Source organism: Mastomys coucha, unplaced genomic scaffold (assembly GCF_008632895.1).
Source record: "Mastomys coucha isolate ucsf_1 unplaced genomic scaffold, UCSF_Mcou_1 pScaffold9, whole genome shotgun sequence".
Lineage (NCBI taxonomy): Eukaryota > Metazoa > Chordata > Mammalia > Rodentia > Muridae > Mastomys > Mastomys coucha.
Window position 1 is genome coordinate 65,499,501 of NW_022196915.1, and position 14,264 is coordinate 65,513,764.

Sequence of the window (14,264 nt, forward strand, 5' to 3'; positions counted from 1 at the left end):
ACCTGGGAGTGGAGCTTCCTCTGGGTGTTGTGGGACTGGCTGTGGAGCTTGCACCCAAGGTCTGCTCTCTGATCTGGGTGTGTCAGAGCGCCTGGGAGTGGAGCTTCCTCTTGTGAGTTTCTATATTAACCATCATCCACTACATAAAGAAATTTCTCTGAGTAGGGGTGAGCAGTGCCCTAGTCCATGAATATAAGAATACATATTTAGAAGCCAGGTTGACACTATGTCCTCCTAACAAAAACAGTAGTAGTAGGGACTGTGACCTTCACAGCCTGAGGTCTGGCCCACGCTACAATACCAGGTCTGAGTTCCCCCCCATGGAACAGGACTCAAGTCCAGTTACAACACAGCTGGCTATCCCATAATAGTCATGCCACTGCTGTATCATTGGTGTGTCTCATAGGCTGTGCATCAAAGCTTTCAGGGATCACAGCCAGGAGGGACTGTTGATGGCTTCTCTTCCCACTCAGTGTTCAGAGCGCCTTCCAGCATGTGAAATGGAGCTAGCAGGCAGTCTTCCCTGTTCTTGGACGTTCTAACTAGTGTCGGGCTTGGAGCACCTACCTCTGTGTTTTCCTCTCCTGGGCCGCTTTACAACTGTTCCCTTTCCCCTGTTAGATTTGCTAAGATGTCACATTTCCACATTCTTTTCCAAGTCAGTGTGATTCAGAGGCGTTTTCCTTGCCATTTCATTTGTGTCTTATCCTCTTGCCTCCAGACTCATAGGGCTTATGATCTTAGGCATGGTAGACATGCTTTAGGTATATTCTGTTGTCTATTTGTCTCTTGGGTTTTCATTTGTTTTATTCTCTGTGAATCTGTAGAAATATGATCTTTGTTTGCAATAACAGTAGATATTTAGCAGATATCTGATAGAACAATGAATAAATGAGTCTTCCATATTGTCCATGAAGTGACCTTTCTCAGTGAATTTCCAGACTTCTTGTTATTCATTTGAGGGATCCATTGCCTTTGTCCTTTGACTGGGGACAGCATGCTCTGTGGCTGCTGGCTCTGTGACTCTGCTGCTTTGCCAACCTCATTTCCTCAGCCTCTGCTGAAGCCCCTCAGCTCTGCTCACACTTAGCTTGGTGCTATTTTTAACTTTAGCACACATTAAAATGCCTCTTCTTTAGAATTGCCTAGAATGTGCTTTCCCTCCATTGGCTTGTTCCTCTGGGCCCCTATTCTGCTAGGTCGCTCTCGTGGCCCTCTAAGCAGAAGTTTCATGTACCTCCCAGTCTGCTTTTGTGACACTAGGTACTCAAGATCTGACCCATCACAGCTGCTTGCAGTTTATATTTAGCTCTCCAATTAGTACTTGAACTCTCTAAGTCTGGGGCTTGTTTCAGTCTTCTACTCTGACTAACTGGAACCTGACAGATAATAGATACTTAAATCCTTGAGGAATGAATGGTAAATTAATTAATTAGCAATTTATTAAGAGATCATCTCTAGGCTTCTCTCCAGGCAGGGCTACTATATATGTGTATGAGAGTAAGTGTGTGTGTGTGTGTGTGTATGAGAATTTTTAAGAGGAAGAGAAGAAACATTATTTTTGTTCATGTCTCATGAGATCTTTCATATTTTAAGCACTTGAGGGTACTAATAATTGTGCTAATATGAAAAACCCATCGAGTGTTCCTTTAACTTGCATAACCATGGTAACCAAGGAATGTACTTCACATTCTCACCTTCCTTTCTGCAAGATAAAATTGCTGTTAGAAATTTGATATTATGGGAGGTTAAAAAAAAAGAAAGAAAGAAATTTGATATTACAATGCAAAATACACTAGGACTTTTAAAATTAAAGTCTATTCTGAATTTTTAATTGACAGTCTGAAAGCAGGGGTTACTAAGTCCTTTATTCAACACAAAAATGGCTCACGTAAAACTCAGCCCCAGTGTTTTAAACAGGAGATGCTACTGTAAAGAAGTTGGTGCTTTCCAGGGAAGGAATTGTGTTCTCCAAACCTGTATGAGACCTTCAGGGTTTGCTGGGATGAGATACAAAGCCCACATAATATAAGTGTACAAGAATGGGATGTCAGGTCTTAGGAAGTTATATTAGTTTATTATTAAACTGTTGGAAGAATCGTGTTGGAGTGCATTTCTCTGACCTGGTGTGGTCTAAATAGGAACTTCTCATAGTCTAAGATGTTAAGGCTGGGAATTCCTGAATTCCCTGTTTTCTGGCACAGGAGTACTTATCCACAGCTCCGCCTTCTTCTTTGTTTGCCACTTAGCATACAGTTCAGCTCATTTGCTGCCACCTTTTCTTCCATCTTGGTGTCATAACCTCCCTGTAGGACTTTGTCTTTTTGAGGAAAGACTAATAATGAAGCAGCATCTGCTTCTGGTCTCACACATCTCTGTTCTTTTTTCTACACTATTGCCAATCAAGTTAGACCTCAGGATGGTGAAGTCCTGCTTGTAAGAGCATCCCACAGCTTTGAGGTCAGAGTCACTTATGGAGTCATTGGTGGTTCAAGGTGGTTGGCGAGCAGGCTTTCTAGAAGTATGGCTGGCAGCTCATGCTCAACATGGCTTTATATTCCTTTTGTTTTCATGCCCTTGTCCATTTCTCCTGCTCATGTGACTATTTTAAGCCACATTCATCAATGTTTTGCTTTGTTTTGACTTATTTTAGCATAAAATTACATGTCACTTTTAATTAAAATTTATGGTTCTTTATATTTAAACATTCTCTATGTCAAGAATGCACATCTATTGAGAACAAGGATTCACCAAAACATTTCCGTGTAAATGAGTTCTTTGAAACTTGTTTAACAGGGGAAAGAGTTGGTGCTGTAGCTGTTGGTCATATTCCTGATCTGGTCCTGAAAGGCTGTGTGACTCATATCATAGCCGAAGCATAGCACTAGTGGCAGCAGAGCCACACCTCATGGAGCTGTGTGATGCTTGAGGATGGGGTTATTGATGCTCTGGTGGGGGTTTCATGGAGGTCCCCTTTGAGCCCCGAGTTACTTCCTCTGCTTCCTCTTGCTGCTAAGATGCTCAGGGTCACTGCCGCCCTCGACCTTCTTTGAAACAGTTCACTCTGCCTTAGTGATCTCTCAGAGGTCAAATAGCTTCAGAAAGGCTTCATTGTGCTGCCTTAGCCTAAACCATGCTGTTGATCTGAGTTGTGAACTAGGTCAATAATAATTTAATTCATTACAATTGTGTGGATATTTGAGATTGTGTGTGGCTGCTTTCATTGGAAGTAGGCCATCTGGCTCATCTGTCACTTTTTGGGTATTCCTATCATCTCTGTCATTTGTGGGGTACCCCCATCATCTCTTATTTGTAGAGTGCCCAATTGTATCTATCATTTTTTGAGCATCCCATACTCACTCAGTTGGGCACCCTATTATCTCTGTCATTTGTGGGGTTACCTGTCATCTCTGTCCTTTTGTGAGCATCCCAATTGTTATTTGTGGGGTAATTCCATTGTCTGTGTCATTTGTGGGGCATCGCCATCCTCTCTATCACCTGTATCATGTCTGTTATTTTGGTAGTAGCCCTACTTTTAATCCTCAGAACAGCTTCACAGAGGAAGGTGCTGTATAGTGTCATCTTAAAGATGCAGGAGCAGACTGGAGAAATTATGTCCTTAGCCAACATCACATGGCCAGTAAGAACCTGACTTGTCTAACTTTAAAGCCAACAAGCATTAAAACTTTACTGTGCTGCCTGCCAAGATAATGTAAAACATAAGCCAGCAGATATTCTGACTTTCCTGGAGCCTTGGCTCTGTATTAGCAACTGTATTACTATATTACTGAAATTAGCAACTCCATTAGTGCATCACTGAAATTTGGAGCAAGTGTAGGAAAACAAAAAGAAACTTATTCCAACAGTATTAAGAAAAGTGTTCCAGTAGCAATCTGCCACTTAGGTGATAAACTGGTCGACATCTTTGTGGTCAGCAACCTAAACTGCCCACGATTCCTTTTTTGTATTTCAGAAACCACAGATTTGCTTAGAGCTCTGAGTTCAGAATATCTTAACAAGTCAGCTGTGTGAAGAAGAAAAGCGAGAATAGTCAATTGTACGTAAGGGTTTCGTGAGGCAGGTGTGACCTGCATTTAGAACAGCTTTCTCTACTTTACTCCCTCCCCCACCAAGAGACCTAAGTTAAATTTAATTGATAAATGCTTTCTATAGATTAGTAAAGCTATCCTGGAGGCTATTTTAAGTATAAAATGGATTCTGTCCCTTTTTATTCATAATTCTTTCCTTGCATGTATTTAAATTTGGCCTTGTCCCTCAGGAATAATGAATTGTGCAGTGACATCTATCTACAGGGGCCTTAACAAGTCGAAGTGAAACTCTTAGCAGGCTGTCTTTGCCTTTTCATAGGCACAGTCCTTGGCAGCCTCACTTTCCACCCGTCAGCTGTTACGGATCTCTCGCCGGCTCTCGCAGTATCCCAGCGAAAATCTTCATGATGCCATTACCAAAGCCTGTCTTTCCAGGTAACTATGGTCCCTTTTTGCCAGAGTTCAAATCCTGGACCCTTGGCTAGAATGGTACTATAAGCTAAATTGACTGTCCCTATTCACAGTCTGTAAAAAGTATTAACCACATAGCTGGCTCAGCCATGCTCTCAGTTATTAGAACATAGTTTATATTTATTCAGGAATTAAAAGCAATTTTAAGGATGGTTTAGTGGTAGAGAATGCCCTGAGTTCAATCAGTAGTGCCAAAACATAAAATAAGAACAAAATTAAACATTTCCCAAGTATTTTGTGAATGAGAAAACTGTTTTAGTCACCTACCTGGGTCACACGGGAGTAAATAGTGTGCTTGTGATTTGCGTGGTAATCCATGGGTCTTCTGAGCTAGGCGCCCTAAGTATCAGGATTGCTACTTCCCAAATTTGCTCTGCAGCTTTTTGACTATCAAGTACTGATCCTATAGCTAAATCTCATAAAGCTAATGTCTTTTCATGTATACTAAGAGTTCATATATCAGTTAGGAAGTAATGATAATCTGCAGTCACTTGCAGAATTTTCTTACAAAATCATGTTTGTATGACATTATTATTATTGTTGTTGTTGTTGTTGTTGTTGTTATTATTATTATTATTATTATTATTATTATTATTATTATTATTATGGTTTTTTGAGACAGGGTTTCTCTGTATAGCCCTGGATGTCCTGGAAGTCACTCTGTAGACCAGGCTGGCTTTGAACTCAGAAATCCGCCTGCCTCTGCCTCCCAAGTGCTGGGATTAAAGGCGTGCGTCACCACTGCCCGGCTGTATGACATTATTTTAAAAGATTAAAAAGGGCTTGAGAGATAGTTCAGTGGTTAAGAATACTAGATATTCTTACCGAGGACCTGCATTCAGTTTCCAGCATCCAAATGACAGCTCACAGCTTCTGTAACTCTAGCCCCAAAGTATCTAGTGCTCTCTTCTGGATTCCATGGGTACCAGGCACACATATGGCACACAGACAAGAACATCCATACACATTAAATAAATAATTGTAAAGAGGATATATTCTCAAAAAATAAATTAAAAGATTAACAAGAAAAGATTATTAATAGTTCCAAATAGGCATAGTTTTTCTTAGATTATTGTATATACTTCAATATTTTCATATTTTAGACTATTATTTTTACTGATATTAGTTATGCTATGTCTACCCCTTGACAAGAGGAGTTAAAGGAGGTGTATGTGGCTTAGGAACTTTGCAGTTGTCCTTTATGCAACTTTTCTTTCTTTTGTTTTTTAACTTTTATTGCATTATGATGAGAAAAGTTACATGATTTCAATTTATATGAATTTGTTAACATTTAAAAACGTATTTTAAGTAAATAGAATTAAATGACATTCTTGTTTCCCTTTTGTACCCCAACTCCCCCCAGAGACCCCCTTCAATACCTACAATATCTTTTTTGTCATATTCCTTAAAATTTATAAAATATTATAACAATAAAAATGAGTATTATAAAAGTTGTTTGATATAAAACAACAATCAATTTAACAGTGTTATATAGATGCTTGTCTACAGCAATACTGAAAATACATACGTTTTTCTCCATATAAATTTGAAATAACTCCAAACATGTTAACTGTATATTTCAAAATAATACATCACTACTAGTATTTTCTTAAATGAACATAAATATATAAAGTCTTTTTGTTTGTTTGTTTGTTTGTTTTGTATCTAGTAGAGCTTAAAATCTTGGCTCTTACTGAGCTGTGCAGAGTAGGACAGCACACACTGCTGGCGTTCTACAGCTGGGGTACTAGGAAGCAGGGCATTGTGGGTTTGCCATTGAGTAAGCAAAGAGTTCTAAAATAATTTGAGGTGATGGTTGCACTACTGTGAACACAATTAAAACAACTGACTAATATACTTTAGGCAAATTGTGTAGGTGGAAATTTTGCATCAATAGATCTACTATTAAAATGAAAGTAAAGTTAAACCAGAATAAGAAAAGGCTGACATTATAGCTGCTAAGAATTTAGTGCCAGATTTTACTGAGCAGGGTATGTGAGTCTAGATGTGTGAGACAGAGTATCTGCAGCAGCGCCCCTTGCTGTTAAGTAGTAAAGGAGTAAAGTAGGCATGTTTGCTGCCCTTTTTGACTGAAGTGGGTTTGCTCATGTAACGAGAGAATGATAAGAAATCTTGCCATCTCTCTGGAACTTTGTGTGGGAAAGAAAGCCACACACCAGTGCCCCATGTGGCCTGGTGCAGGTATGAGGTCTGTGTTGACACTGTTTATTAGTGGGGAAACTACATGGTGCTATTTTAAGTTAACTCAATCAGAGTTTTGAACGACTGTAGGCTTGCCTAGACTAGCAACCCTGAAGCCCAGTATGCATCAATACTTTCACTACCCAAGGTACTAAGCAGTCCATCTGAATGTAAGCTCACAATCAAAAATTAGAAACTTGGGACTGGAGAGATGTCTAAGCAGTTAACAGCTCTGGCTGCTCTTGTAGAGGACCTAGGTTCAATTCCCAGGCCCCACATGTAGGTGGCTCAATGCTGAGGGACCCAGCCCCTCTTTTGGCCCCTGTGGGCATTGGTTACATAAGTGGTAAACAGACATGTAAGTGGGCAAAAACACTTAGAAATGATAACTTTTTAAAGTTAAACTATACTTGAGGAACAAATTATGAAGGAGACTTGTCAGATAGAACACTGATGAATAGAACTCCAAGAACCCAATGTAAAATATTTGATTTCCCAGTGAATATACTTCAGATGGTGTAAACGTTGGGAAAGGCAGCATAAAGGAGCCCTGGAGTTGTGGATTTGAAAGAAAAAGCAAACAGAAATGTGTGACAAGATCTTTGAAGTAAGATTTCTACTGGGCTAATGAATAGTAGAGACAGAGTTGTAGAAGCATTGAAGTGGGTGGAAGCTAGCACAGCAAGTGGAAGAGATGCAAAATGAATGGTGGTTGGTAAGCAAAAGATAGCAGGAGAAAGACTGAGATCCACCTAACAGAACTTTTGTGGGGTTTGCTAGAGATTAAACCCAAAGCCCTATGCATACTAAACTACACCCCAGTCTTCGAATAGAAAAAGAAATAGGACTTATTCCAGCAGATTTTAACTAAGAGTATTCTAGATCAGTAAGATGTGAGTTTATAGGTCGAAATGTGTCAGTTCCCAAATGGGGCAAATTAAGCAAATTCCCGTGGCGTAACAATACTACTCAGCAGTAAGGCCAGTCCTAAACATTTCAAGAGGAAGTGTGCAAGGAAACAAGGGTGAGATGTAGAACTTGAGAATAGCCACAGTAGATTCCAGAAGAATTAGATATCTGTTCTTAAGTTTCTGTGGTATAAGTGAGAAAAAAAGATTTGATAAAACCCAGTTCCCCAAGCTTCTGCAAGGAAAAGGACACTGTCAACAGGACAAAACAGCAACCAGCAGAGTGGGAAAAGATCTTACCAATCCTCCATCCGATAGAGGGCTAATGTCCAATATATACAAAGAACTCAAGAAAGTAGACTTCAGAGAACCAAATAACCCTATTAAAAAATGGGGTACACTTCTTGGCCCTGGCATTCCCCTACACTGGGGCACAGAACCTTCACAGGGCCGAGGTCCTCTCCTCCTATTGATGATCGAATTTGCAATCCTCTACTATACACGTGCTGCCAGAACAATCAGACCCACCATGTGCACTCCTTGGTTGGTGATTGAGACCCTGGGAGCTCTGAGGGTACTAGTTAGTTCATATTGTTGTTCGTCCTAAGGGGCTGCAAACCCCTCAGCTCCATAGGTCCTTTCTCTAACTCCTTCATTGGGGACCGTGTACTCAGTTCAATGGATGGCTGTGAGCCTCTACATCTGTATTAGTCAGGTGGGAGAGGATGGGGTGGCAGGCATGGGGAGGGGGTAGGCAACAGGGGTTTGTTCTTGTTGTTTTTGTTTGTTTGTTTGGTTGGTTGGTTTTTGGAGGGGAACTGGGAAAGGAGAAATTTACATGTAAATAAAGAAAATATCTAATAAAATAAAATAAAATGGGGTACAGAGCCAAACAAAGAATTCTCAACTGAGGAACACCGAATGGCTGAGAAGCACCCAAAGAAGTGTTCAACATCCTTAGTCATCAGGGAAATGCAAATCAAAACAACCCTGAGATTCCACCTCACACCAGTTAGAATGCCTAAGATGAAAAACTCAGGTGACAACAGATGCTGGTGAGGATGTGGAGAAAGAGGAACACTCCTCCATTGCTGGTGGGATTGCAAGCTGGTACAACCACTCTGGAAATCAGTCTGGCTCTTCCTAAGAAAATTAGACATAGTATTACCTGAGGACCCAGCAATACCATTCCTGGGCATATACCCAGAAGATGCTCCAACATGTAATAAGGACACATGTTCCACTATGTTCATAGCAGCCATATTTATGATAGCCAGAAGCTGGAAAGAACCCAGATGTCCTTGAACAGAGGAATGGACACAGAAATTGTGGTACATTTATACAATGGAATACTACCCAGCTATTAAAAACAATGACTTCATGAACTTCTTAGGCAAATGGATGGAACTTGAAAATATCATCCTGAGTGAGATAACCTAGTCATAAAAGCACACATATAGTATGCACTCACTGATAAGTGGATATTAGCCCCAAAGCTCAGAATACAGTTCACAGACCACATGAAACTCATGAAGAAGGAAGACTAAAGTGTGGGTGCTTTTTTTTTTAATATTCTCTGAAGTTTTCTGGAATGTTACCATATTTTAGAGTTTTTAAGTGTTTACTTGTTACTCTCTTAGATAGATAACTGCATTGATAACTAGTATTGCCAGTGTTCTCAGAAGACCACAGTAAAGGCCTGATTTCTTATCACCCTGGAACCCTTCGGAAATGGAATCAAACACTCTATCACCTGTCCTGTCCACCCTTCATCTGTTGCCCTTAGCAATCCTGCAGCGGGGCATCGTCCTGGCAGCCTCAGGGGAACACAGAGGCAGGAAGTAACCAAAGATTATTGGTGCATGAAGTGGGTTTTCCTTTCTTAATAACTTCTTTTCATATTGAAGCAATGAAAGGAACTGAATTTCATTGAGACTTTAAGACAAAATGAAAAGTTTCATAAAATACCCATGAAGAATTTATAAGCAGATAAAATCAGGAGAAACCAGCCTAGTACTGGGCTATCCTGTGGTCATGCCCCTCATCTGAAATACTGCGTAGTCCTTCACCCTCTGCTCCACATATGACTCCAGGGTTGTAGCATACAACTACATTATTTGGTATCTAGATACTCAAAACCCAGGGCTAGAGCAAACATTTAGAGGCTCAGGACATACTCGGTTTGAATTCTAAAACTGCCTCTTCCATAGAAGGATGCAAGGCCGCCATATAAAGATTTCTAGTCCATTTTGTTAGTTTTCATTACATTGACTTATGCACTTCTGAGTAATTTTGGAAGAAATGATCCTTTAGTAGTAAAATATTAGATAGAGCTGTAAGAATCTAATCAGAAATGAAGATTAACTGTCTTGAAATGTAAAGTAATGAAAAAGTTATTGCAGGCACCAAAAAACTGAGTTACACACATTTTTAAAAAAAAATTCCAAATGATATAAAATTAACAGTATGTGTATAAGATTTCCACTTTGTAAATGGTTATGTAATTAGTTTTAAAATAAGCCTGAGAAGTAATCATACCCAGTGATTAGCAGTTATCAACATGAAATTTTTACTGTCTCCAGGAACAAAGACTGACTGCCTAGATACAGCTTTGTCTTAAAAATCGATTTTGTTTCTTAAGGCTGTGATTAAAAATACTGAAACTTCTTTGGGCTTTTCTCTTAGTTAGGTTCATTAACTGCAAGTCTAGTAGAGCTTAATAATTCTACTTAAAGGCCTTTGGGAAAATACTGAATTCCATTTGTAGAACTGCCTAAACTTAATACCTTGAAGCTTTGAGACCATATTAATAAATTTTACATATAACAAAGAACCACAGATTACAAAGTATATTTATCAGATAGACCCGACTATGTTAAGTCTTCTAATACCATTTGTAAATTATCAGTTCCAATGACAAGTATAAATTAATTTCTTATTCATTCTAAATAAGACTCCTGGGTGTTCATTGTGCTGCTGAAGCAGCTATCTCGCTCTTCCAGCACAGCATCCCTGTGAAGCTGCCTAGCCCTGTTGCTGTCTTTCCCCTTCAGCCTGCCCATTGCTGCCATTACTGCAGTATACTCCTCATGTTCTTTTAGACCTAGTATTAATATCTCTCTTCCCAATTCTTCTATCCTTTAGTCTTTAGGCAAGACCAGAAGTGTTCCATATAGGGCAGGCCTGAGATGTATTAGTAGACAATGTGGAGAGCAGGGCTGCTAAGAATAGCAGACTAATCAAAACTTGTAAGTGGTATCAATCCAGGTGACCTAACAGGTAGTAATAGAAATGCCCATGAAGTGCCTAATATTCCCAAACTCTGGGGCAACTATGAGAAGAATGTTGGGCATGATGCCAGGTCAAGAGCTCAAGAAACAGGACGGAACCCCTGTAATGGGTTTGGTGGGGGCTTGGTTTGGACAGCAAAGCAGTGATCTAAGACCTGTGATGACTTCAGAATTGATAAGACAGAAACCTAGAGCTATGTAAACTTCCCCATGGTCTTATAGGACCCAAGGGAGGCAGTAGGAAAGACAGTGTCAGGTCTATGGCTCAGTCTTATGGGGACAGGGACTCATATCCCACCCCCTAGCCCCAGTGTTTTACACTCTCATTTACATGCCTTCTGGCTTATGTCAGCCTTTGTTTTATTTGGGGTTTGTTCTCAAGTCTGAGGGAGCATGTGCAAGGTTTAGTACTGTGTAAACCTAAATTTGATGGTGTGTTCTGCATTTGTTTATTTGGGACACTGCAGTGCATGGTGGTTGTTATATACTAGCACAGAAGAGGCAGTCATTGACTGAAGATCCTTCCTGCGAGTTAACCGGGATCATAAATTCTAAACATAACTTTGTGTGGAAGGAAAACTGTTTCAAGTCACAGTGCTTATGTTATCTTTGTAGTTGAAGAGTGTCTTGTTATGCATAGATGGTTACTTTGACAATAAAATAGGTAGAAAGAGATTTCTTAATGGGAGGAAACACAAAAATAAATTATCTTTCTGTAATTTGTGTTTAAAGTAAGAAAAACCACATTAATTTACTTCTGCTGATTTAAATTTGTGATTGCCACCTTAGAGCAGGCTAGACTATTGCTGTTTTATTAAGAAAAATTTGATATGCTACAATATACAATTACACAATAAACAAATAGGAAGTCCACAAAATCCACTTATGAAAGTAAAAATTTTCATCATAATCTGCAAAATGTATATAAATGAATACTGGTATTACATATAAGCTTAGTTATTAAAGATTACATGAACATGTGCTTTACACACAGTTTCTCCTTAATTGGTTGCAATTGGTGAAGGCATGTGTGTTAAAAGATACTTGAGAACTGCAGAAAGCATTGGGCTCATCACGGTCCTCCATCCCTCTTACTAGGTTCTTACCAAGCCTCGCTCGGTCAGCACTGGAGAAGAATCTGGTGGATGCTGCAATAGAAACAAACCGTGACGATACCCTGGAACCAGAGCTGGAGAACTACAGGTGTAAGTGTTGACTTGGCTAGCTGTAGGTGACGGAACAGTGATCAAACACTTGCTACTAGAGCCTTCAATCCACTTTGTTTTGTGTATTGTACTGAACAAGTGAATCTAATATTCCTTTCTTTAAGAAACAGTCTGGGGTCAGGCATATTGGTGCATGCTATGAGTTCCAGGCCAGCCTGTCTACAAAGTAAGTTCAAGGCAGCCAGGCTTGTTACACAAGGGAAAGAAACCCTGTCTCCAAAAACAAAGCCAAAGTCAAAGCCAAACAAACAAACACTAGTCTGAAGCCATGTTTTTATGTCACTTCTTTCAATGAATGTTAGACAAACCCCAGTCCCCACTTTGCATGTGTACTGAGTCAGTTTGCTACTAACATCCTAAAGGTTTTAGAAGTTCCTGTCATAAATTAACTTGTCCAATTTTGACAAGTCCATGTCTTTCCAAATGTGTTTCTCCATACAGACCAGAATTCTATTTTCTTCATACTTTTGCATTCTGAGGCCTACCAAGTTTCCTTATGGAGCATGTCAGAGAGCATTTTCAGGGTGACATAGACTAGTGTCATGAGAGCCCCCTGTAGTCCCTCCAGTCACTCACAGAGCCACCTCTCTTCTGCCTACCAAGAAGGAGAAGCTTCAACTGGGGAAGACCGAACACTCTAAAGGTTCCTGTCCTTCAGTTAGAACACAGGGAAATTCCCATTCTTAATGGAAGTCCTTGTCTTTCAAAGCATAGAGCGTGTGACTGTTCTCCACTGGGACTGTAATGGCTGCTTTAGGGATTAGCATTTTAGTAACTGTGTCTATATTGAACCAAGAATTTAGTATTAAGGAAATTGAATGAATTTTTAAAAATAAAACTGTAAATTTGGTATTGATGGATCTGAACAGATGTGCAGAGGCCACTCACAGAGCCATAATAACCCTGGACATATAGAATCTTGCCATTGTTTGATTAGAGCTGATAACATATCTGAGAAAGATTGTGCCGTCAGGATGGTAGATTGCTCAGTCTGGGAAAGGTCAGGCCCAGCAGCATCCATCTAAGCTTCCTGTAGGGATGAGAGACCTAAATGAGGAGATTGCTCACTGACTGGCTTCATTCATCTTAAAAGCTACCCATCTTATGGAGAGTGCACTTAATTCCCTCTCCTTGTCAAGAGCCCAGGCCCACTGAACAACCTTTTCATGAGGGCTTGCTCTCCATGCAGGTCTCTCTCTGAGGAATGTGCTGGTGGCAATCTGTGTAGCATGGTCATATAAAGGCTGAACCTTCATATGCAATGCCACAGTCTCCAATTCTGGCTTTTTATCAGAATATGTGTTCAATGTTCTCCTGAAATCATATTTGCCCCCATTTGTGATGGCAAAAGCCGGCTTTGTGCCTGCCAAGCTGACAGCCTTGGCAGACTTAGACAGACAGTATGAGACTTTTGAAAAACAGCTAGGCGGCTTTCTCCCAGTGTGTCCCTTTGTAGTTGAAATGTTATCAGTAAGCACTGGTTGTATGAACAAAGTGATCCTGGAAGCCTTTAGCTACTGAATGGCCCTTCTATAAGCTGAACTCTAATGGGTGTTTCTGAACCTTACATTGTGTGTGCTATCTCAGCAGATAGGTATATAAGTTGGTTCACGGCCACATTTTTGCTCTTTTCCTTTGTGGACTTATATTGGATCTACAGTATAAATTGGAGAGCTACAGTGGTTTTGGTTTATTTTTTATTTGCTTAATTTAAATCCTGAAGACCTGGCAGGTTACAGAGGCTGCCTTGTGTTGTGTGTTGGCCAGACTAGTCTTCTCTGGATATTAGCAAAATGTTGTTGAGACTAATGCTCTGTCCTGTACAAAATGTTCAGGTGAAGTAGTCGCTGGGTCTCTGAAGATTGGCACCGTCAGTGTGCCCGTGCACAATGCCCATGAGAAGATGAAAGTGCCTGATGTTCTTTTCTATGACAACGTTCAGGTGAGAACATTGCTTTGTGGTCTTAGGATAATCACATCATAGTTGTCAATTCTGATCTAAATGATACTGATGTGTAATTGTAGTCATGATTTCCTAAATTGAGTTCAGGTAAGGTAAAATGAAGTGCTGAAATATTTTTAATTACAGTGATATAAGATTTAAAATTCCTTCCAATG

The 14,264-nt window shown here is 39.9% G+C and overlaps 1 protein-coding gene across 1 annotated transcript in view; it reads left to right on the forward strand.

The window, feature by feature from the left end:
• Vwa8 (von Willebrand factor A domain containing 8) overlaps window positions 1-14,264 on the forward strand; it is a 349,402-nt gene that overhangs the window by 157,575 nt on the left and 177,563 nt on the right. The window contains exons 17-19 of the mRNA XM_031362757.1: window positions 4,369-4,484; window positions 12,019-12,125; window positions 13,982-14,088. Coding sequence (XP_031218617.1) covers window positions 4,369-4,484; window positions 12,019-12,125; window positions 13,982-14,088 — 330 coding nt within the window. The remainder of the gene's footprint in view (window positions 1-4,368; window positions 4,485-12,018; window positions 12,126-13,981; window positions 14,089-14,264) is intronic.